This window comes from Melitaea cinxia, chromosome 21 (assembly GCF_905220565.1).
Source record: "Melitaea cinxia chromosome 21, ilMelCinx1.1, whole genome shotgun sequence".
NCBI classification, from domain to species: domain Eukaryota; kingdom Metazoa; phylum Arthropoda; class Insecta; order Lepidoptera; family Nymphalidae; genus Melitaea; species Melitaea cinxia.
In genome coordinates, this window is record NC_059414.1 from 1,814,463 (window position 1) to 1,840,057 (window position 25,595).

General features: G+C 38.4%; 2 protein-coding genes across 2 annotated transcripts; one reads left to right on the top strand and one right to left on the bottom strand.

Moving 5' to 3' along the window:
• The first annotated feature begins 4,581 nt into the window (after positions 1–4,581).
• LOC123664206 (craniofacial development protein 2-like) lies at positions 4,582–7,722 on the top strand. Its single transcript, XM_045598802.1, has 2 exons — positions 4,582–5,712; positions 7,702–7,722. Exons 1-2 carry the CDS (start codon positions 4,582–4,584, stop codon positions 7,720–7,722), a joined length of 1,152 nt encoding a protein of 383 aa, XP_045454758.1.
• Positions 7,616–25,595, bottom strand: LOC123664207 (solute carrier organic anion transporter family member 2B1-like). The gene is made up of 13 exons (XM_045598803.1): positions 25,482–25,595; positions 24,413–24,563; positions 21,859–22,023; positions 18,810–18,980; positions 16,326–16,523; positions 14,688–14,888; positions 14,016–14,137; positions 13,031–13,126; positions 11,843–12,033; positions 11,031–11,144; positions 9,789–9,910; positions 8,469–8,609; positions 7,616–7,963 (listed from the first exon to the last, which is right to left on the bottom strand). The coding sequence occupies exons 1-13, from the start codon at positions 25,593–25,595 to the stop codon at positions 7,791–7,793; spliced, it is 1,959 nt and encodes a 652-aa protein (XP_045454759.1). The 3' UTR covers positions 7,616–7,790.

Genomic DNA, 25,595 nt, shown 5'->3' on the forward strand with positions numbered 1-25,595 from the left:
AAAAATTTGAATTCTAAACTAATTCGTGTGGTAACGCTTCGACCAATTACAGCGCGACCTGCGTCAAACGAGGACGTAGTGAAATATGGCAGCGTGACAACGATGGAACTGTGAATAGAAAAATATTCCATTTTTAACCGACTTCCAAAAAAGGAGGAGGTTCTCAATTCGACTGTATTTTTTGTATGTGTGTTACTTCAGAACTTTTGACTGGGTGGATCGATTTCGACAATTTTTTTTTTTAATCGAAAGGTGTTGTATGTCATTTGGTCCCGTTTAAATTTATTTGAGATCTAAAAACTACTTTTCGAGCTATATCTAATAATGCGTTTTTACTTGACGCTTTTTTCGTCGACCTACGTTGTATTATACCGCATAACTTTCTACTAGATGTACCGATTTTGATAATTCTTTTTTTGTTGGAAAGAAGATATCCCTAGTTTAGTACCATGATAAGGAAACTAGTATCTAATGATGGGATCCCAGAGAAATCGAGGGAAACTCTTGAAAATCCGCAATTACTTTTTACTGTGTGTACCGATTTTAATAATTTTTAATTTAATCGAAAGCTGATGTTTGTCATGTGGTCACATATAAATTTTATTGAGATCTGATAACTACTTTTTGAGTAATCTTTGATAACGCGTAGTTACTTGACTATTTTTCGTCGATCTACGTTGTATTACTCGTCGATGTAATCGAAGTCGGTTTTTTTTCGTTTGCGAGCAAACACAATTATTCTTGTTCAAAAGTTGAGATTTCTTTTCAAAGTACTTTCTTTTTAGTAAAAAAGTTTAATGAATAGGTAAATGATATATATTTTTTTTCATTAATTTTAATCATTTTGTCTATTTGAGACAATTGTGTGGAAGTTCAAAAAATAACCTAAGTTTTTATAAAACTCGTTTAAAACGTTGGCTTTATGGGGCACTATGGAACGGGGCACAGTGGAATACTGTTCTAATGAACCTTAGATAATAAACTATTATATAATAAGATAATAATTGTGTTTGCAGGCAAACGAAAAAAACTAACTTCAATTATATCGACAAGTAATGCACGTAGGTAGACGAATAAATAGTCAAGTAAATACGCATTATCAAAAATCAATCAAAAAGTTGTAATCCGGTTTGGATGAAATTTAAATGTGACTACATGATAAACATCGGCTTTCGATTAAATTAAAAATCATCAAAATCGATGCACTCAGTAAAAGTTATGCAGATTTTCGAGATCTCATTATAAAATCTTGGTTTCCTTAGCATGGTACTACACCGGGGTTATCTCCTTTCCAACAAAAAAAGAATTATCAAAATCGTTTCATAAACGACAAAGTTATCCCCGAATATAAATAAAAAAATATAAAATATATTTTATATCGAATCGGTCGAATTGAGTAACCTCCTCCTTTTTTGAAGTCGGTTAAAAAATTACAAATTTAAATTCGGTTAATTTTTTTCTAAATTACTTTTAATGTATATATCGATTCGATTCGAAATCGATATATAGCCTGCGGCTTCCTTACGTGCGACACAGCACGTCTCTAAAGAGAGTTTCATAACCATAGGTCAGCTGCGCCGTAGTCGTCCAGTCGTGACAATGACGTCATGGCGATAGAAAATAGTGTTGTGCTTTACTACGATTATTTTTGTAATGTTTGTTTTTTATTTATGTTGTTGTAAGTATATATAACGAGTGCAAGATAACACAAGAAAAATATTAAAAAATAAACCTTCCTAAATTATATAAGTAGTCATTTATTGCATAAAAACCAGCAAAAACAAGTCACTGTGTGTGGTACTCGATAACGACTCTTGGCGGCACTATTTTTTTCGTAGGTATTTTTGTTTATTTTATGCCTTGGCGTACAGGGCACGGGAATGATTTTTAGGCGTGGCGGTCAAAAGGTTAAAGAACTCATGGAATTATTACTGATAAAATTCAATAGCCTTGCATCCAATTTTCCGGAGGTATCAACTTGATGTTTTTCAAAACTAAAACTGATAAAAAATTACCTAAGGATTTTGATGGAACAGGAACAGCTACAGCAGACTACACTCACTATTGTCTATTCTAGGAGGAAGTTATAACTTATAATCAATAAATATTTATTTTAATTCAATGAAAGCATTTTTTTGTGAGAAATCTTTACCCATCATTTGCCTGCCCCCCCACTAATTTTGATACAGGGCCCCAAGGTTCCCGGGGTTCCAAGGAATGCTACGCTAGTGGGGCCACTTGAGTTTTTTACGCAATTCAGAAATATGATTCTATTTGCGAAGTCCAAATACGAATCGCATAGGTACATAGATTCGACCAAATTTAATAATCTGCTCCTCAGTAATGTCAAGATAACAGCTAAGCAATTTTTTACCGATGAAAAAAAACAGAGGAGGTTCTAAAGTCGCTACGTACCTATATTTATTTATGTTTGACCATGCATAGCTTTTTACAGAGTATTCCGAAATTGATAAAAAAATATATTGGAAAGAGTAAACCCCGAAGTTGTTTTTCGCCTAGGAGGCGAGGAAGAAGCGCGGCTCGCAGCTTGCTTGGCATAGGCATGGGAAAGAGCAGTCCTAATTTTTTAAACTTTCTTATTGTATTTTTTATTAGTATTACGGTAATAATAATCATAATATACTTTTTTGAAATCCTTGTATTGAGCCCTTTAATTTGATACCAAAAACAAACAACACAGTTATTTACCATAATTATCATTGTTATTTGTTAGCGAAACCCTTCGTTAGCCCAGGTTTGCACAGTGTTACAATAAAAACCGCATATACAAATACGGTTTTATTGTAGTTATGAAAAGAAAAATTATTTAATTTTGTTAATACGAATTTTAGAAAATATCGACTAAAAATAACATCACTAGTGTATCGATATAATTGTCGACTATGAGGCATCACTTCGCTGGCGTATATACGTATTGCTTTGACCCTTCCCTCCCCCAGACCTATCCCCCAAAAAGCAAGAAAGGGACAACTGCAGCTCAGACCGTTTTAGGTATATAATTTTTGACCAAAACAGTGTTTCGTAGTCGACTGTTTTCTCCTCAAAACATGGCAATTTTTTTAAAAAATTTTTTTAGAAAATAAAAGAAGACTTCGGCTATGCCCCTATGTTTTCATTTTTTTGAAAATATGCATATATTTTTTTTAATGAGTGTCTGAAAATGTACAAAAAATTATGCAATATTTCGAGTTTTTGAAGTCTCCTAATTCCTATGATAATAAGAATATGAAAAAAATCAAAACATAGGGGCATGGTCATGGCAGCAAAGAGTTCTATGTCACAAAAATATTTGATCTAGTGTCATTATCCAGGGAGAAAACAGTCGACTACGTTTGTATGGAGAAAGACCCGGTACCCTTTCCTCTTAAAAGAAAAAAATTGGCTTTTACAATTTTGTTTTTAAATAAAATAAATAAAAAATTTTTAAATGTCAATATTTAAATAATTGAATGAATATTAAAGTGAAATTATAAATATGGTTGTTTTATTTTTATATTTATATTCTACAAATTTTACTATAAAAATTCAGTTTAACACCATTATTTATAACGCGTAAAGACAGCAAAGAAAAATGTATATATCTCTAGTATGAGAGATGAGTTTAATTGGGCAAAATCATTTGCATAGGTAAGTGCAAATCTGCGCAAATATTTTCAAAACATTAAAATATTAAACGCGTTGGCGCAACGGTCACAGCAGTGGTTTGTCGCTGTTGCGGGTTCGATCGACAAACATTTGTATTGGCCATACAGATGTTTTCTGGTTAGTCTAGGCGTTTGTGCAGTCCTTGTGGGTCTCCCCACCGTGCCTCGGAGAGCACGCTAAGCCGGCGTTCCCGGTTACTATTATGTACACCTGATAGCGATTGATAGTCATAGTAGGCAACATATTCGCCAACCCGCATTGGAGCAGCGTGGTGCATTACACTCTGATTCTTCTCCTACAAGGGGTAAGAGGCCAATGCCCAGCAGTGGGATCACTTCACTTCAGCCTAATACAGTCTACTGCTGGTTATAGGACTCCCAAGATCGCGCCAAAAATGGCGTGAACTCATGTGTGTTGCCCATATTCTTAATGCCGTAACAACACAGCAGCAGTGGGATATTACAGGCTAAAGCAAAATATTAAAACAAACATTTGTTTGTAAGGATAAAATAATTTATTTCAACCACACACAAAATAATTATCATACAATAAAATACAAACGTTAATAATGCATTTACACCTACCTATTACCTATTACATTACCACAACCTTAATGCTAAATTTGTAGTTTATTAGTTTAGGTAGAACTCCAGTCCTGTCCAGAGGGTGGGGCCACTAGATATCTGTCCGATAGCTGGTTGGAACCGCTACGGGTAAGCGACCCCGGACTGCTCTAGCTGCTAGTGTCACACACCCCTTCCCGTGATCCGTGGCACTGGTATCCGTAACCCCAGATCCTTCTCTCCCATAAATCCTTCTCACCTATCCTTCTTCTTAGCTCGAATTCCCAAGGAGGGTTGATGTCAGGCAGGCGGCCGGTCGTAAAATATACATGCCAAATCATTATGTGACAACATGAGTTTGGGAATTAAAGTATGCGATAATGTTAGGGCGTACCCCGCAGGCGACGCGCAGATGCAGCACCCGGCGTCTGTGGGAAATGGACAAGGGTTGCTGCACCAGGGACGGGGGCAGCGTAAGAGGCGAGTCCAGGAGGTGAACTTGAGGATTGCCAGTTGGAATGTGGGTACGATGACTGCGAGAGGACGAGAGCTAGCAGATGTTTTGGAAAGGAGACGGATAAATATAGCATGCTTGCAGGAGACGAAGTGGAAGGGACAGAGAGCAAGAGAAATTGGGGCGGGTTATAAGTTTTATTATTGCGGCTGCGATGGGAAAAGAAATGGCGTAGGTATAGTGTTAGATAGAGAGCTGAAGAACAAGGTGACGGATGTGAATAGAGTGAATGATAGAGTTATTGTAGTAAGACTGTTGATGGAAGACTCGGTTTTAAATGTAGTTAGTGTGTATGCGCCGCAAACTGGATGCGATGACAGTATGAAAGAAAGGTTTTGGGAGGATTTTGATGCGGTTATAATGAGAATACCAGAATGTGAGGAAATATACATTGGAGGAGATTTTAATGGACATGTAGGAAGGATGAATGACGGGTATGAAAGAGTACATGGGGGCCGAGGTCACGGAGTCAGGAACCGAGACGGTGAAGCTCTACTGGAAGCAGCCTTGGCCTTTGACTTAGCAATAGCCAACACATTCTACCAAAAACGGGAACAACACCTTGTCACATACCGTAGTGGTCTACACTCTACCCAAATTGACTACATTCTTTTAAGAAGAAACAGGCTAAAATCGGCCAAGGACTGCAAGGTAATACCGAGTGAGAGTCTTGTCTCCCAGCATAGGCTACTGCTCCTGGATTTAACTCTGAGAGTTCAGAGTTTAAATAAGAGCCCGAAGCCCCCAGTTAGAACGAAATGGTACAGACTGGATGATAGGAAGATGGCTGCAGAATTCCGGGAAAGAGTGATTGGTAAACTGATAGAGATGGGAGATATGGTGGGGATGGGAGTAAACGAGTGCTGGAGTGAGATGGCAACGTGGGTGCGAAGTGTAGCAAGGGATGTCCTAGGGGAAACGAAAGGGAAAAGAAAGATAGAGAGGGATACATGGTGGTGGAATGAGGAAGTACAGACGATTTTGAAAGAAAAGAAGAATGCTTTCAAAGAATGGAAAAGAGTGGAAGATGGAAATGACAGAGAAAAGAAAATAAAAAGATTAGAATATCAAAATAGTAAAAAGAAGGCTAAGAAAGCAGTCGCAATCGCAAGGGCCAAGGTTCAAGATAAGTTGTATGATTCTTTAGAGAGCCCACAAGGTCAAAAAAATCTTTTTAGAATAGCGAGAGAGAGAGAGATGAATGCAAGAGATGTAAACCATATGAAATGTATAAAAGACGAAGCGGGGAAGATCTTGACGGACAATGAGGAAATAAAAGAACGCTGGAAGAGATACTTTAATAACTTGATGAACGAAGAAAATGAATGGAGCGGAGTGTTAGAAAATGTACGAAGTAATGAAGGAATGGTGAAAGAGGTAAGTATAGAGGAAGTGAAGATGGCAGTGCAGAGTATGAAGAATGGAAAAGCAGTTGGGCCAGATGGTATACCAGCGGAAGTGTGGAAGTTTTTGAATGCGGATGGATGGAAGTGGCTGACTTTATTTTCCAATAAGTTGCTGCAAGAAGAGGTTATACCCGAGGAATGGTGCTACAGTTCACTGGTGCCCATTTTTAAAAATAAAGGTGACATACAGGACTGCAGCAGCTATCGGGGAATAAAGCTCATGTCACATAGCATGAAGATATGGGAGAAAGTGATAGAGCGACGAATGAGAGAAGAATGTGAGGTCACACAGAACCAATTTGGATTTATGCCGGGCCGGGGAACTACGGACGCCATATTTGCACTCCGCCAACTCTGCGAAAAATATCGACTCGCACAAAAAGACTTGCATATGGTGTTCGTGGATCTGGAAAAGGCATACGATAGGGTCCCCCGTAAGGTTCTGTGGTGGGCTATGAAAAGGAAAGGAGTGCCAGAGAAGTATGTACGACTTGTTCAGGCGATGTATGATAGAGCTAGCACCCACGTCCGGTCCGAAGCCGGGGTAACTGACAAGTTCAGTGTGGCTGTAGGTTTGCACCAGGGGTCGGCTTTAAGCCCGTATCTATTCCTCCTGGTAATGGATGTTCTAACATCAGACATACAGGAGGAAGCACCCTGGTGTATGCTGTTTGCTGACGACGTTGTTCTTGTCGGAGATAATGTCCTTGAGGTACAGAGCAGACTGGGAAAATGGCAGGAAAGACTGGAGGGCGCGGGATTGAGGATAAGTAGGTCTAAAACCGAGCACTTGTTCTGCGATTTCAGCGGTTCGTCCAGTTTTTCCCATATTGCCTTGGATGGTGTATCCCTACCAGTCTGCTCCGACTTCCGCTACCTTGGGTCATTAATACAAAATGACGGCAACATAGACCGTGACGTGAAAAATAGAATAAATGCGGGATGGATGAAATGGCGACAGGTCTCTGGAACAGCTTGTGATCCACGAATGCCCCTTAAACTTAAGGGGAAAATCTATAAAACGATCATAAGACCTGTCGTAATGTATGGATCAGAATGTTGGGCAACAAAAGTGACGGATGAAAGAAGAGTGCACGCAGCCGAGATGAGAATGCTAAGATGGATGTGTGGAGTAACGAGGAAAGATCGGATTAGAAATGAGTATATAAGGGGAAGTTTGAAAGTAGCACCTGTGACAGAGAAAATAAGGAGCAATAGGTTAGCGTGGTATGGGCATGTAATGAGGAGGGATGACCGCTATGTCGGTAAAAGAATGTTAGGGATGAATGTCGAAGGACGAAGAGCGATCGGCAGACCGAAAAAGCGATGGATGGATTGTGTGAGTGAGGATATGAGAAAGAAAGGAGTAAGCACTGAAGTGACGAATAATAGAGAGGAATGGAAGAGAAAAACATGTTGTGCCGACCCTACATAAGTGGGATAAGGGCAGGAAGATGATGATTAGTTTAGGTAGAACTGGCCCTATAATAATAAATTCTATTAGTATCTTACTGGTGTTACATCCTAGCTTATGTGCAAGATAAATTATCAGGAATTGGTGGAACAGGCCTAAAGCTTTTTTTCATAAAAGTTAATCTCAGGTCCCAATCAAGACATTTTAAAATATAATCTGTATAATTATCAGCTGTCATCAATGTTATTGATAAGAACTTTTGGCGTGACTCTATATCGACTCGCTAGTATACTGAAGGTTCCTGACAATACACTCAGAATAATGCTGGCCAATCCAATAGTCCAAACAGTAAAGTGGTGGAAAAGACATTCGCCGTCTTGCTCGTAAGCACACGTGAAATCTGTAAATATACAAAATAAAAATGTAATAGCTATGTTATACTTCTTAATCGATAGTAGACAAAGAGAGGTTATGTATTCATTTTTGTGTCTGATCTGTTACGCAATAATTTTCAAGTGTGATTCGATTCTTTCTCTTATGAATAGAATATATTTCATGGGTGTTTTATAATTTTATAAGAAAATGCCTTATACAAATGATTAAACAAAATTATAAACATAGGCTGTGTGGCTACGGTAGTAAAAAATATAGCTACCCAGTCTTCAGTCTGTGTATTTTAAAGCCAGCAGTTGGATGGTTATCCCGCCATCGTTCGGCTTTTTAAGTTCCAAGGTGGTAGTGGAACTGAGTTATCCCTTAGTCTCCTCTTACGACACCCACGGGAAGAAAGGGGAGGCTATATTTTTACTGCCGTAACCACACTGCATAAATTTACGAAAAATTTTGCCTAAAACTGCGATACGATATCTAAAAAAATGGGTACAATAAGAAAGTCCAACACTTACGACTGATGACCATGTAAACGAAATGTCCGATGACATTCGATAAGAGTCCGACGATGGCGAAGCTAACGCCCACAGCTATGGGCTTGTCCCGCCGAGGAACTGATCTCAGGATCGCCATGCCTTGCATGAGGCATGCCGCAGCTGAAATTGTTATTATCCCAGTAAATAAGTGAAAATTTATATCGACCTTAAACGAACTTACGCTTGACGGTAAGTGCTTACTATAGCCTTCGTACATGACAACACCATGAGTACCAATGGTGCTTAATGATCCCACCCTGCTCAAGACATCGCATCCTCAGAAGTAAAAATAGTGTTGTGTTCTTGTGGTGAGTAAGGTAGCCAGATCTCTCAAATAGTAATGTGTTCCTGTGGCAAGGTGACCAGAACCCCTGACGCGGGTCAGGGGTTGGTTCGGCAACGCGCTTGCGATGCTTCTGGTTTTGCAGGCGTCTATAAGCTTCGGGAACCGCTTACCATCATATTGACCGTACTCTTGTTTTCCGACCTAATCGTATCATCATTACAGCCTATACAGTCCACTGCTGGACATAGGCCTCCACAAGTTTACGCCACAAATAACGTGAACTCATGTGTTTTGCCCATAGTCACCACGCTGGGCAGGCGGGTTGGTGACCGCAGGGCTGGTTTTGTCGCACCGAAGACGCTGCTGCCCGTCTTCGGCCTGTGTATTTCAAAGCCAGCAGTTGGATGGTTATCCCGCTATCGGTCGGCTTCTTAAGTTCCAAGGTGGTTGTGGAACCTTGTTATCCCTTAGTCGCCTCTTACGACACCCACGGGAAGAGAGGGGGTGGCTAAATTCTTTAGTGCCGTAGCCACACAGCACACCTAATCGTATAAAAAATAAATAAATCGCTTAAGGGTAGGTACTATTTGGCTCTAATCTTCTATAAGATTGGGGGTCTAAGGAACTTCGTCAGTCGGGCTGCTCCAGGTTTTGAAAAAGATAATTTCTTTCGAGCACTACTTCCCATTGGATGTAAGAAACCAATGCATCGATTTGTAGAAGAAATGAAATATTGCCAAAACAATTTAAATCGAGATTTTAACTGACATCAAAAAAGGAGGAGGTTCTCAATTCGACTGTATGATGATGATTCTTTCTTTAACCGAAAACTGGTGCTTTGTCAGTGGTCCCATTCAAATTTAATGGAGACATGACATGTACTTTTTGAGTGATCGCTAATAATGCGTATTTACTTGACCGTGTTACCAACTACGGTACCTATGTTGTATTACATGTCGAAGTGATTGAAGTCATTTTCAGCATTTTGCGTAGAAATACAACAATTTTCTCACCGGAGGCCGCGAGAGCCACAGTGAAGAAAACGATGTAGATGTTATATAGCAGCCAGCAGTCAGGTAAGGTGCAGCTGCCACGAATAGCCCGATGTGGACCGCAATCGCAATTGTCAAATATTCTGTAATATTATAAGAAATATTATCATCCGAACAACCGCTTTAGTGTTGTGGTACGTGTGCCGATTAGGCACCTAAACATGCGGGTTCGATTCCCGCTCAGGCTTGCCAGATGGGGCGATTAGTCGTGAATTGGGCGATTTTTTTTTCATGGACACGCTCCTTTTTTTAAGTTTGGGCGACAAGTCGCAAATTAGGCTCTTTTTAATCCTCAGCGTTGGCAACAAGTTAAAAGTACAAAAACCGTTATAAAAAATATTGTTTTTTTTTAATGTCCCAATAAGCTTCCTTAAATTTAATATTTTTTTTTCAGACAGATGACAGATGCTAGTGTATTTTCAAACTTTCATTGGGCGACTCCTAAGAATATTTTGCGACTTTCGATCATAGATGGGGCGAGGCGACTCTTAAGAATATTTTGCGACTTTCGATCATAGATGGGGCGAGGCGACTCCTAAGAATATTTTGCGACTTTCGATGATAGATGGGGCGACTTGAATCAAAACTTTCTGGCAAGCCTGTTCCCGCTCCGCCGGGAATATTTGTATTTGCATAAATATTTCTTTACGGTTTGAATGTCAGTTTATATCGGTCTCCCCACCGTTCCTCGAAGAACACGTTAAGCTGTCGATCCCGGTTGTTATCATATACACTTGATAGTGTTCGTTACTCATAGCGCCATATATCCGCCAACCCGCAATAGAACAGCGTGGTGGATTAAGTTGCAATATTTCTCCTATAGCTATGGAGAAAGAGGCCTATGCCCAGCAGTGGGATGTTACAGGCTGAATCGTTAAATAAATATGCGTGACATAGACACATTTATTTGGTCTCATTTGTTTTATTAGGTCTGTACATTGACTACTACTATACTGGTCTGTATATATAAGTAGATTAAGATTGTCTATTGTTAGACAGTTAGTCCAAAAAATCCTTGTCTATAGTTTTCCACCACGCAAACACTTTTAAACTCGTAATGAAATATAAGTATATATCAATCGTCTTAACATGAATATTATTTCTATTGCGTCTCTCTAATGTTATGTGTATTACACATTGATATCAGAAGGAATTGAAGTTGTTTGACTAGATATTGTCATTTTAAGATATAAAATAACATACAAAAATCCATTCAAGTCTTCGTATTGCCTGCATCCCGCGTGACACGGCGAGAAATAAGTCGTGGACGTGTTCAATATACATACAGGACTGAATCCGTAAGTCTCTGAAGCACACCTGAAACAGTAACGTTACGTCTTAAGTGAGGGTAGTTTCGTTTACGTAAATTCAAATTAAATTTTTCGTCATTGTTTGCCTTTTAGTGGATACGTTTTTAGTCAATGTAGAATCATAGATTGGTACGTAATGTATGTGTGATAGACGCCGCATTGGCGCAACGGTTACAGCCATGGATTGTACCTGTTGCGTTGGCGGTTGCGGGTTCGATCCCCGCACAAGACAAACAGGTGTTTGCCGTGGTCTGGGTGTTTGTACAGTCTTTGTGGGTCTCCCACCGTGCCTCGGAGAGCACGTTAAGCCGTCGGTCCCGGTTGTTATCATGTACACCTGATAACGATCGTTACTCATAGTAAGGAATATATCCACCAACCCGCATTGGAGCAGCGTTGTGGATTAAGCTCTGATCCTTCTCCTACATGGGGAAAGAGGCCTATGCCCAGTAGTGGGATATTACAGGCTGAAGCGTATGCGTGATGGGTGTGATTAAGAAATTTGAGTTAATTGGTCTGCCAGTGTCAACATTTACTCAAAAAACAGAAGATTTTATTAATATTTATGTGTTAATACCCCAATAATCATGATGTAACAATTATAAATCATTTCAACGTTTTTTGGGTTAATTGCTTTCAATAGTGCCGTAATAGCACAGAATTATCACAAATTTATTGAAACTTATTAACGTTTTCACTGTTTACCCGCATCCACTACTGCAGCCCGGTTGTTGGTACTCCCCGTTCAATCCAGCCAGCTCGCCCCTCCTACAACTGAGACCAGTCAGTACCGCGAAGAACGCCGCAACCAAAACGCACACGAGGCCACCGACTTTCGAAGCCGTGTGTGACTTAACTCCGTCACTGCGCCGACCGGAAAATCTCATACGGAAAATCTGACCAAAAATGTTTTATTGGACATATTTTTACACGACTAGGTCAGTAGTCAAACGTACGGTACACCTGATTGTACTTAGCTACCGTAGCTTATAGCCTGCAACACCAGAAGGATTGCAAGCACGTTGCCGACCCTACACCCCACCCTATCCAGGAGTTACCTCACTCACCACAGGAACACAACATTACTTAACCAAACTACTTAAACTAAAGCAGCGTCATTAAGCTGTGATTTTCTGTAAGATCAAGGTAATGACCCAATGTACCTGTAGTAGTACCTGTAGTCTGTTCCCATAGACTATCCCTCGAGATTTCAATCTCATCGATAAGTTTAAGTCTTTAGCCTATCTTATTCTGATAATTTAGATTTCTAATCATAAATGAATATTTGTATCTGAATGGTCAAGTTGCGTTTGATTTAATCCATCCTGAGTCTCTCTCAATCTCTTTTCTATACATGGTGGTATAGATTGTATGTGATCTCATTTTCATTTGTCAAATTTATAAAGCTGTTGTTAATACCTCAAATTCAAATTATACTGAGGTTGGGCACAGCAGGAAAGTTTCTGCTCAAAACATGGAGCAGCCCGACTGAGAAAGTACCTCGGCCTTACAGAAGATCACAGCTAAATAATACTATTTTCAAGCAGTGTTGTTTTTCTGTTGATGAGTAAGAAGTCCAGAGCTCCTGGGGGAATTGGGGATTGGGTCGGCAACGCGCTTGCGATACTTCTAATGTTGAAGACGTCTATAAGCTACGGTCATCACTTACCATCGGGTAAGCGGTACGCTTGTTTTCTGACCTAGTTATATAAAAATAAAAAAAAAATAATAAAAAATATATTTTTGGCCTAAAGGTATTAATGGACAAAAAGAGTTATTTAGTCGTTCAAGAAATAAAACAATAATCAGTAGAAGAGTTGAGAGAGAAGAAACGAGTGAACAGTTTATTTACTAAGCTTTGTTTAGTACCAATTAATTAAAATAAAGCCATACCGATACGAAGAAGATAACGACGAGAGATCTGAAGATCTCTAGAATAGTCCGTGAGGTGCGCATGTCTTGACGTATGGTTTCCACTTGAAATTTAGCCTTAACAGGAAAGAAACACACATTAAATGTAATAATCATACAAATAATACTAATTAATATTAATTAGTATTAACACACACGCACGCACGCTCGCATGTACGCACGCACGCACACACACACATTTTCGGGACTTCTGTTACCCGATTAATAAATATGTTATCTTTTTATTTAAATTTTACATTACAAAATAATAACGTTTATTATTTCACACGGCATTAAAGATACAGCTAATTGTATCAGGCAGTACAAACAGACAGTTATTGCTAAAAAGAAATTTCTTCGAGACAAACTACTTAATATATACTATATTATTTTATAAAATTAAAATTCCAAGTATCTAGCCGTTCTAATATGTGTACCTTAAACAGTACATTGCTTATTGTGTATTTATATAAACTAGTTGCCGCCCAGTGGTCGAAACTCGACCAATTTATATTATAAGTTTGAACCAAGTTTGAACATTATTAAAGTTCTGTTGTCAAAGACAATACTTCTATAATAATAAACAAAAGATATTATACTGTGTATATTGTGTGTGTGTGTGTGTGTGCATGCGTGCGTGCATGTGTGTGTGCGTGCGTGCGTGTGTATGTGTGTCCGTGCGTGTGTGAGTGTGCGTGCGTGCGTGGGTGTGCGTGTGAGTGTGTGTGTGTGTGTGTGTGTGTGTGTGTGTGCATGCGTGTGCTTGCGTGCGTGTGTACGCGTGCGTGCGTGTGTGTGTGTGTGTGTGTGTGTGTGTGTGTGTGTGTGTGTGTGTGTGTGTGTGTGTGTGTGTGTGTGTGTGTGTGTGTGTGTGTGTGTGTGTGTGTGTATGTTATGCATAATTTGAAAAAAAACAATATTAGCGTTCTGCACTCTTTTCCTATTGTGTAAGATAAGATTGACCGACCTGAATGGACGCCGTGTCATAGTTGACATAGCCGAAGGCAGCTGTGTTGATCAGTGACAGCGCAAATGTCTGCAGCATTAGCGCCTTATTTTTGAGCATGCGACCAATTGGAGTAAGTATACCTGAAATTGTTATTTATTATGAATTCGCGGTACAAGAACGTATAAACGTATATAAATGTTGTATATTTATCTTTTGGAATTTACTATTTAAGAAACAATTACCTATACTATTGATAAGAGGCTCGTGGTATCAAAAAGATATGGTCAGTGAAATCGTGTAAAACAAAATGACGTTGATTCTCAGTTGGAGATACCCACAAGGAAAACAGAAACACCCAGATCATGGCAAACATCTGTATGGCCGATATAAATGTTTGTCATGTGCGGGAATCAAACCCGCAACCGCCAGCGCAATAGCCACAAACCAGTCCTGTGACCGTAACGCCTCAGTTAAGCTTTTAAAATTCTGCAGCACAAAATTTTAATAATTACTTTTTCGAATTTAGTTAGATAGCCTCAATGGTGTTCCCCATGGCCAACAGAAAAACTAAAAATCACGGTGACGTTTAACGTGCTAGAGTAACTTTACAAATAACATATGAAACGAAAAATGTGATATTTTCTCGTACTTTAGTTTTTAAAAATCTATTTAAAAACCATATATTACTACAAAACTTACAATTGTATTCAATTGGTTCAAACTCCTTATACCCTTCCATTCTCCTTGGGAACAGAGAGAAAAGTATGCTGAACATGAGGGTCAGCATCGATAGAGACACGTGGGCCTCATACCAGTCGTCCCTCACGGATCCAGACCTCAACCAGTTCGTAGCACTCAGGCCCACGGAAAGGCGAATTGATATTAGTATACCTATAAAAAGCAAATGCGCAATTTTGTATGCAAACAAAATGTAGGCAGATAGGTCTGAAAGACTTCAATATCATCAATTCAAATATTGACGTTTAATTAATATATGTGTATTTATTTAATTGTATACATATATTTGGCCTACCAACTAAATACATATTAGATAAATTCATCATCATCATCATCATCATCATCATCATCATCATCATCACTTCAGCCTATCACAGTCCACTGCTGGACATATGCCTCCACAAGTTTGCGCCAAAAATGGCGTGAACTCATGTGTGTGTAATTAGATAAATTATACGGATTAAAATATTAAAAAAAAGTGCTTGCGTACAAGTGAAGTTTCACTTCTGACATGTGTACTTAAACTTAAGTATTTAAGTTTATTATATTATATTATTCCAATGTATATATGTATTGCTAGTAAGTATTAATGTGTAGATATTTGTATGTAAGTTTATTACAATATAACTGCACCACCTACCCGATCTTCAAATAAATAATACTCAATCCCAATTCGGGTTGTCTGGAAGAAATGGCTAACTAGATTAACTAGCCATAAGACCGCCTCTTGTACTACACATTCTTAAGTTGTCTGTATTATTATTATTTACAATAAAGAGTAAATAAATAAATGAAATAACTTCTTTGACAAACTAATTTTTAAGTCTCGTTTATATTTATACAAATGTAAATCTTTAGATTTCCGTTCCAGCGCCATCGACAAAAACGTTGCCGTTTCATCAGAAAGTTGCCGTTTCATCAGAAAGTTGCCGTTTCATCAGAAATTTGCTGTTTTATCAGTAAAAAAATTACCCTCATGCGTCTACAGAAGTTTCATTTCAATAACGTGATGATAAAATTATAGTTATGCACAACATTTAATAAAAATTAACGTAATTTATAAAATAACAAAATATAAATAATAATTATTTTTGTTTTTGTTTTATACTAACTAATATTTTGGTTTTTAAAGTATCGAGACTGTCGAGAAATATATCGATGTTACAATTTTTATAAAACTCATCGTAGCCTTCATCATCGAGCAAACAAGACAAGAGGATGTACTTTCATTTTTTGAAATAACATTGCAATCAGTCTGTATCATCCCACTGCTGAGAAAAGGCCTCTTTCTTCGATTCATTTTTTTTACGAAACTAGGTACGACTTTCCCGAGGTAGGAATTTTCTGCTCAAAATATGGAGCAGCCCGCAGGGGTAGCTAAATAACACTGTTTTCAAACAGTATCGTGTTCCTGTTGAATAAGGTGACCAGAGCTCCTGGGGGATTGGGGATTTGGTCGGCAACGCGCTTGCGATGCTTCTGGTGTTGCAGGTGTCTATAAGCTACGGTAATCGCTTACCATCAGGTGAGCCGTACGCTTGTTTGCCGACCTTAAAACATTTCACCTAACGATCGTAATAAGCATCTTACCGTAAAAGTACGGCCCACTTTGCGGTTCGTGGTCATCCAAGTATGTAATTCCGTGCGCCCACACGCTGATCTTGGTCAGCCCACAGAGGATAGCTGTCAGTACGAGGAACACGGTCCTGGGTACAAGTAGATCGTCTTCTGCAGTCTGGACGTTGAGTTGTTCTGAGTACTCCGTGATTGGACCTCCTCCACAGAGTTCTGGAGAAGACATGATTATGTACTTTGTGATATATGGTGTGTAAGATATGTTATTTTGTTCTTCGATAGTCTAGATAGTGTTATGTAAAGTGACGTAATCACATATCATTGATATTCCTGGATTTGAAAAGTACGAATAAATGAAAATAGGAAATATATTTTTAGCACAAAAAAAAAAACAAAAACGAGTGTTCTTTAGACCACACGACTGAAGTAAAACTTACGAAACGTAACTCTCTCTGTTTCTATGTTAAACTTCCGTTCGCCTCGCCAGATCACACTTTTCGTAACGCTCTCATCACATATTCACCAGCTTACTCCCCAAGTCAACCGTGTGTAAAGAAATTTTACTTCAAAAACCACAATTTGAGTTATACTGTCAGTATCTATACATATAATAAAATGGTAGGAAAGTCAAAACTGTAAAACATTGAATATTTTTTAAGAATATTTGGGGTGTGATCAATACCGAAGCCAAAAATATAGTTTTTAGAATTTTTGTCGATTTGTCTGTATGTATGTCCGGGATAAAGACAAAAAGTACTGCATGGATTTACTTCAAATTTGCACGAATATTATTAAGAAGTCGGGTCAACATATAGGCTACAAATTATCACGCTATCACCTACGGGGAACGAGGAATAAAGGTTCACTGACCTTTATTTCTTCAACGCATTCTGTAACAACGTGTAATCTAACGACGCATATTTGATAGTTGTTATTATGTTAATAACCATGCTTTATGCTAGCTTCAAACTATAAATAAAGACATTCTGTATTATATTTAGTATCAGCATTGCACCCGTTCGAAGCCGGGGCGGGTCGCTAGTAACATATATTTATAGATCTTTGTCATAATGTACTCTTTGTCCTAAAATTTGAAAAGTTGTCTTTTTATAACGTTATATAGCAGGCATAGAGGCGTAAATCCTAATGGGGGATCGTTAAGTGTGAGGCGTTTATTTATTTCATATTATATATTACCTAACAGTACAAGTGTGTATCAAAAACCCGTGACTGAAATTATTTTATAAGGAAACATATATTAAAAGTTATATTAATGGAAACTGCAACGATGTAATGAAACATTTATTTATATGAATATCGATCTCTTCCAGGCAACCTTGGGAAAAGCTTAACTTTAAAAATATGATCATCTTCCTACCCTACCCCACTTATGTAGGGTCGGCACAACATGTTTTCCTCTTCCATTCCTCTCTATTATTCGTCACTTCAACGCTTACTCCTTTCTTTCTCATATCCTCACTTACACAATCCCTCCATCGCTTTTTGGGTCTGCCGATCGCTCGTCGTCTTTCGACATTCATCCTTAACATTCTTTTCAAAAACTATAAAAATACGATATGCCTACGGAACAGGCTTTTAATTAATTTTAAAACAAAAAAAATATATTTTGTGTGTATTTTAATAACTAATATTTGAAAAAATGTATTTCAAGTTGGCTATGGATGTTAGTCTATGTCGAGGTCGTATAGCAACGATGAAAGTACAAATTTTCGATTGAAATTAATTTATCATTGATCGATTTACCGACTTACGCGTGTACCTCGCAAGATATTCATTTGACAAGATAATAGATAAATAATAAATAAATTGTTAATACGATAAACGTAACGTAGAGATAACCCTATGTATTTCGCGATAACATGTATTGTAAATTACGCAAATAATTAATACGTTTATCAAACAGTAAATAGATATACGTAGATTTACGCAAATAATTAAAACGTTTATCAAATATTAAGTAGATATTTGGAATTTTGTTTTCTAATTACAATTATCAGATTTATCTTAAGATTTTTAAGCTGAGATTCACGTGGAATGGAGGTTTTATAATATTTTCTCAGTCTTCCGGATGTTTTTTTATAATAGTAAAAAAATTTGTACGTAAAAAAAAGGAATATTCACAAAACTGGAAAAATACTTTAAATAAAACGAATTTGAAATAAATTTTAAACGCGACCGTCGGAGTCGGATGTAGGAATAGGATTCACTGACCACAGACAGACAGACGGACGGACGGACGGACGGACGGACGGACGGACGGACGGACGGACGGACAGACAGACAGACAGACAGACAGACAGACAGACAGACAGACAGACAGACAGACAGACAGACATATACATTGGTTTATGTACCATATGCATTTGGTAAAAAGCGGTTATTTTAATATTACAAACAGACACTCCAATTTTATTTATTTTTATATAGATTATAAGTGAAGTTTTAGAAGGAATTGGCTCCATAGAACGACATTCTTACCCACCGATGGCCGCCCGGAGGTAGGGAACGGGAAAGCTAAAACTATCAGGCCGGATACAGCGGTGATTCCCAGCCAACCAGACAATGCGAAATGCCTCCAGCCTCGTCCGCACCACGCCACCAGTCCACCTAACAAAAATTCAGCACCCCCAACACCTAATTTAACCCAATCTGAAACAAAAGTAATTATATATTTATATAGTGTAGAATTTGAACTATTTTTAACCCTATTCAATAAATGTGTTTGCTCGCAAACGAAAAAAAAACCGACTTCAATTACATCGACGAGTAATACAATGTAGATCGACGAAAAAATAGTCAAGTAACTACGCGTTATCAAAGATTACTCAAAAAGTAGTTATCAGATCTCGATAAAATTGATATGTGACCACATGATAAACATCAGCTTTCGATTAAATCAAAAATTATCAAAATCGGTATACCCAGTAAAAAGTTATTACGGATTTTCGAGAGTTTCCCTCGATTTCTCTGGGATCCCATCATCAGATCCTGGTTTCCTTATCATGGTACCAAACTAGGGATATCGTCTTTCTAACAAAAAAAGAATTATCAAAATCGGTACATCCAGTAGAAAGTTATGCGGTATAATACAACGTAGGTCGACGCAAAAAGCGTCAAGTAAAAACGCATTATTAGATATAACTCGAAAAGTTGTTGTTAGATCTCAAATAAATTTAAATGGGACCAATTGGCACACACCACCTTTCGATTAAAACAAAATTTGTCGAAATCGGTCCACCCGGTCAAAAGTTCTGATGTAACATACATAAAAAAAAAACAGTCGAATTGAGAACCTCCTCCTTTTTTGGATGTCGGTTAAAAAAGGAGGAGGTTCTCAATTCGGTTGTAATTTTTTTATGTGTTACCCCAAAACTTTTTACTGGGTGTACTAATTTTGATGATTCTTTTTTTATTCGAATTTTCGAAATTTCGAACGTTATGTCAAAAGTTAATAGTATAGTAAATTTTAATTTTTTTAAGTATAAAAACCTCCCATGGGCATTAAGGAACATACAAAAAAACCCCCCGCTTGTAGCAGCTGTAAGATGTTCACCAATTCTCAGACCTACCCGATATGCACAAAAAGTTTCATAAAAATCAGTCCAGCCGTTTCGAAGGAGTATTGTATCTAACATTGTGACACGGGAATTTTATATATAAGATTTTTCACTGAATCTTTTGTTAAATCACAATAAAATATAGCCTATGTCACTCCTGATTAGTAAATATTTCTGTTAATGAAAGAATTTTCGTAATTGGATCAGTACTTGCAAAGAATACCCCCTACAAACAAATAAAGTTAGAAACTTTACCTCTTTATAATATTAGTACAGATAACATCCAAAATTTTTGCAAAAATATTTAAGCAACTTTGGCAAGCTAGCAAAATATGCAATCCAAGTTTTATGATGCCGCTTCTTACTGACATCGTAACTTTAATAAAATATTATAAAAAAAAATCCCGATTGAGTGCTTGAGACAGCACGGCAGAAGTGAAAACTTCATTGACAATCGCAATCAAGCAATTTTTTTTTTTTTTTTTTTATACATAGATAGGCTGGCGTTTGACCGCTATTTCACCTGATGATAAGTAAATGTGCGGTCTAAGATGGAGCACGCTTACCTAGAAGTAACCTATTCACTCGCGACTTAAAGATTCCCAGGTCATAGCTTTCAGAAAACACAGACGCTGGTAGAGAGTTCCATTCTTTGGCCGTACGGATCAAGAATGTACTGGCGAATCGCTTAGTGCGTGTAGGGGGAATGTCAACCATATAAGGGTGACTTAACGCAGAGCGTCTGGTTGTACGATGATGGAAGGGGGAGGGGGGAATCAGGTCATGGAGTTCTTGCGCACACTCTCCGAAGTGTATCCGATAAAAAACCGACAGGGCGGCCACCCTACGCCGATGATGTAAGCTTTGTAGCTTTGTGGCGACCAGTGCATCGTCACCGATGAGCCTCCTGGCTCGCCTCTCAATTGATTCAAGAAGCTCCAGCTGGTACTTGGCTGAGCCATCCCAAAGATGAGAGCAGTACTCCATGCATGATCGAACTTGTGCTTGATATAAATTCAGAAGCTGTTCCGGAGTGAAGTACTGTCTCACCTTCGAGAGGACGCCCAGTTTTTTGGCAGCTGTTTGAGCTTTTCCTCTATGTACGAGCCAAAATTGAGGGTGGATGTTAGAGTAACGCCAAGAAGCTCCAGGTGGCCGGATATGGGCACGGGCACACCTCGGAAAGAGGGAGTCAGTTGGAAAGGACTCCGTTTTGCCGAGAAGAGACACGCCTGGGTCTTAGAGGCGTTGAACTTGACCAGATTTGCGTCACCCCAATCAGAGACGGCTTTAAGGGACAAGTTCAGACGTTGAATCATGGCTTCCCTCAGCGACTGGATCTCAGACCTACTCGCTCGTGCGTCGGACATGTAACGCTCGACAACGGTGCTGTCATCTGCATACCCAAAGGTCCCGGGTTTGAGCAGGTCGTTGATGTGCAGCAAGAATAGCGTTGCCGAGAGTACAGACCCCTGAGGGACCCCGGCATTGATGACCAAACGATCGGACTCGCAACCGTCTATAACCACGCGAATTGATCGATCCCTCAGGAAGTCAGATATCCAAACACAGAGAGAAGCGGGTAGGCCGTATGAGGGAAGTTTGCTAATAAGGCCATCGTGCCAGACCCTGTCAAATGCCTTCGAGATGTCGAGCGAGACTGCTATGGCTTCCCCGTGTTTCTCGATTACGCAATTACGCAATAAGTCCCGAGTTTACCCGATCGAGCCTTTGACCGATCAGCAGCGAAGAGTGAGAGAGTAGAGCGAGAGCTAAGTCTGTATCTTTCTCACTCTGAAACACTCGGCGGTCCCGAGTTCTGCCGATCGAGCCTTTCACCTCAGAGCGTGACGGATCAGCCTAACTTACTATCTACGGAAAAATATGTGTGCAGTGCGCCAAAAGTTTTCAGTTCAAAAATCCATAAAACTTCTATAAAGGTTTGAATTTATTTATATTGATTAATGTACCTTCATTTATCGAAGCCAGGTATCCAGTGCCAGCGTTTCGTCTGAGCAGCAAGTAGACATTGCTCTCCAGAAAGACTACGATCAGAAGTGCTCCTTGGAGGAACAGGTCGAACCGCGCCAACGTCAGGATGTACTTGCGGAGAATGAACCATAGTTTTGCAATCACTGAAAACATGCATTATTTTACCTTTTAACTGTTTTAATACATCCTATCAAAAAACTCAGAAACTTTTTACACATATTTTCTTCTTAAAATTTTTTATTTAACTGAAGTAGGGTATAGCAGGATATATCTGCTCGAAATCTGGAACAGCCCGACTGGGGAAGTACTACAACCTTACAGTAGATCACAGCCAAATAACACTGTTCATAGTAATGTGTTCCTTTGGTAAGGTGACCAGAACTCCTGGAGGGGTTAGGGTCGGCAACGTGCTTGCGATGCTCTAGGCGCAGGCGTCTATATACTACGATAATTGCTTACGATCAGGTGAGACATACACTTGTTTACCGACGTAGTTGTATAAAAAAAACTTGTAATATCTGTCCGTAAATAAGTATTTTTTCAATGTGTTTTTAGCAGGGCAATGAAATAAAGGTTGTTTTTGAAAAAAAAAATCTATTAATTTATTATTAAGCTATGTCTATTGACTTCTATGCTGTTGTACATTTTTTTTCTATGCTGTTGGTGCTATGTTACAGCTAATGTAGTTCTGTTGACAATTTCATTAAGTAATTAAAATATTCTATTATCTAATATATAAAATTCTAGTGTCGCAGTGTTTGTAGTTAAACTCCTCCGAAACGGCTTGACCGATTCTCATGAAATTTTGTGTGCATATTGGGTAGGTCTGAGGATCGAACAACATCTATTTTTCATATCCCTAAGTTATAAGGGGGGGGCGTTAAGGGGGGGGGGGGGGGTTAATAACATATAATTATGGCAAAACAACGTTTGCGGGGTCAGCTACTATTATTATGTAAATATATATATTATATTGCTTCAGCGGGTAGACTTAGAAGTGTCAAGACGTGTTTTTTACTGCTCCTCAATTATTATTATTTTAAATAGTTTACTTTTGAATATTTATGCTATAATAAGTTTATTTCACCTTAGTGGACTGTATCTCACTTTCTTACTCACTACTTAAACATTGGAAACACCAGTGGAACAGCTTTGCGAAAATTTAGATGACCTTTCTGCTATGATCTGTAACAGGATGGAAGAATTTGAAAAAACCTTCCCGCAGCTGGTACCTCGTCAGCCAACCCTACTGTTAAGGCCTTGTCTGCGAGTTCTATGCCTTTAAAAAGTTCGTATGGAATTCTATAAGCCTGCTAAAATCTCAAGCCGAACTACTGGCTCTAGGGCTGGATAGAGACGCATTCACGCAGAAAAGTACTTCTGTTACATGGAGTCAAGGAAGAAACCAGTGAGGATATTACTAAGACTATTCTAGTTCGGTTCTCGTCTATACAGCTACGCTCCAGAGCCTGGAAAGCGAAGACAATGTTAAGAGGTTCGAAGATTACATTAACTGAGTTACTCACAAAAGCCCGCCAGGATTTATTTGTAGCCGCTCGCAACCACATCGAACTTAAAAAATGTTGGTCTGCGGATGGGGTAATAGTAGTGCTTCTTCCGAATAAGGCAAGAGCAAAAACAACGTCTTGGCATGAGCTCAAAAAACTAATATCACAACATACTAAGCAAGCAACAATGCAAGGACAAAGTGTGTAGTGTTTGTTTACAAATTCATTAGATTAGTTTACCTTTGTTACATTTAACTTGTTACATGTCCATATGTTCTGTGTGGGTAGGTACACTTTTTTTACTTTATTTATTTTATTCTCTATTATTTTTAAATTATTAACGTCCCTATCTTCCTAATATAATATAAATTTACATAAGTAACAAAAATTAAATTATTATTATGTCAGATGTCAGTTATTTCTGCTGTCAATTGTCAAACGACTGATGCTGTGCTATGTTGCGTTCGGATACTCCACATGAAACATTACGGACAGTTGCCATTGTTTACTTTTTGTTTGCTTCTTTTTTTAATTTGTTTTCTATTTATTTTTGTATTTTTTATACTACAACTTTATATATACTAGTAAACTTATGGCCGAGAATGATTTTGTTTTCGTTTTAGCATTTTATTATTTTTAATTATTTTTTTTTAATATCAACATATAATGTTTTTATCTTAGTATACTTTTATTCTTTATTTTTGTTGATTTTATATTTTTAGTTGGCTTATATAATTTATTCATTTTACTTTATTTTTATTATATTTTTTAATTGTAAAATATGATGATTATTTTACTTATTCTTCTGATGAATTCGAAAGTATTGGAAACAGTTGCAATACTTCATTTTCTGATTCAGTAACACTTGCGGATAAACTGTCTCAAGTCTACTGCAATAAGCATGATTTCCTTTCCCTAGTGCACATCAACGCGCAAAGCATACTTGCTCACTACTCAGATCTTCCCGTATCTTTTAGCACTTGCATAGTCGATTGCATCCTTATATCCGAAACCTGGCTTAAACCTTCCATTCCATCAACTAGTTGTTCTCTCCCTGGATATCGCTTATTTTGTAATGACCGCACGGAACGGGGTGTAGGTGGCGTTGGTATTTTTCTTCGTGGTGGCATCCCTGCCACCACTGTTTGTTGCTCTTCCTCAAATTCGTTGGGTGTCTGTAATCAGGCATCAAAAACTTCTTCTTGATGTTGTTTATAGTCCTAACGACAAATGAAATTATTTTGCAGCCCTGGGGGATGTTCTTGAGGACTTGATCCTAAAAAAATGACACCAGAGCAAAAACTTTATATACGTTAACTTCTTCCGTTGGTCTGTGCGTTCTCCCCATGAGTGATCCTACTCACTACTTTTCTAACTCCAGACCATCTCTCATCGATTTAGTCTTTGTCTCCAATCCCAACCTTGTTCTTTCTCATGGACAAATGACGCCCCCCTTTTCTTATCACCACTTAATCTATCTCTAACTTACAAAGTGCTCTCTTCTAAAATTAGAGGCAAAATTTTCCTTCAACGCAATTTTAAGCAAATTGATCTGGAACGATTAAGAGAGGATGTAAAGATAATCAATTGGTCTTCGGTATTTACTGCTAACGACATAAATTACATGGTTCAATCATTGACTACTAAACTGATCAAGATATATGACACACATGTGACTATAAGACCAGTAAGAATGAAACGGGCTCCAGCTCCGTAGCTAACTCCAGTGATTAAAAAGGCCATGCCTAAGTGAGACAGTGCAAAAACAACCTATAAAAAATTTCCTACACTACCGAAACCTACAGAAAATTTAAGCAAATACAAAACTTTACCCAACATCTGCAACAGACTGTGTAGGGATACTAAACGCTGCTACATTCACAACACACTTCAGAATCTTAGCCAAACACAAGTTTGGAGATACTTGCGGTCACTAGGGGTGGGCAAACCCACTGAAGATTCCCAGAGCACAATGAATCTGAACTTGATAAATATGCACTTCGTTACCCCTTCTGTAACATTAGACTCCTACGTCAAGAACACTATATTTTCTTTTTTGGATGATCTTGTTCCCCCGACGTGGCTCAATTTACCTTCAAATTAGTTTCTGCAGAGGAAGTAAAGAAATATGTCCGTCCCATTTCCACGAAGGCCATAAGTAGTGACAATCTCTCTCTGGAGATGGTTCTTCCGGTGTTGGATGACAT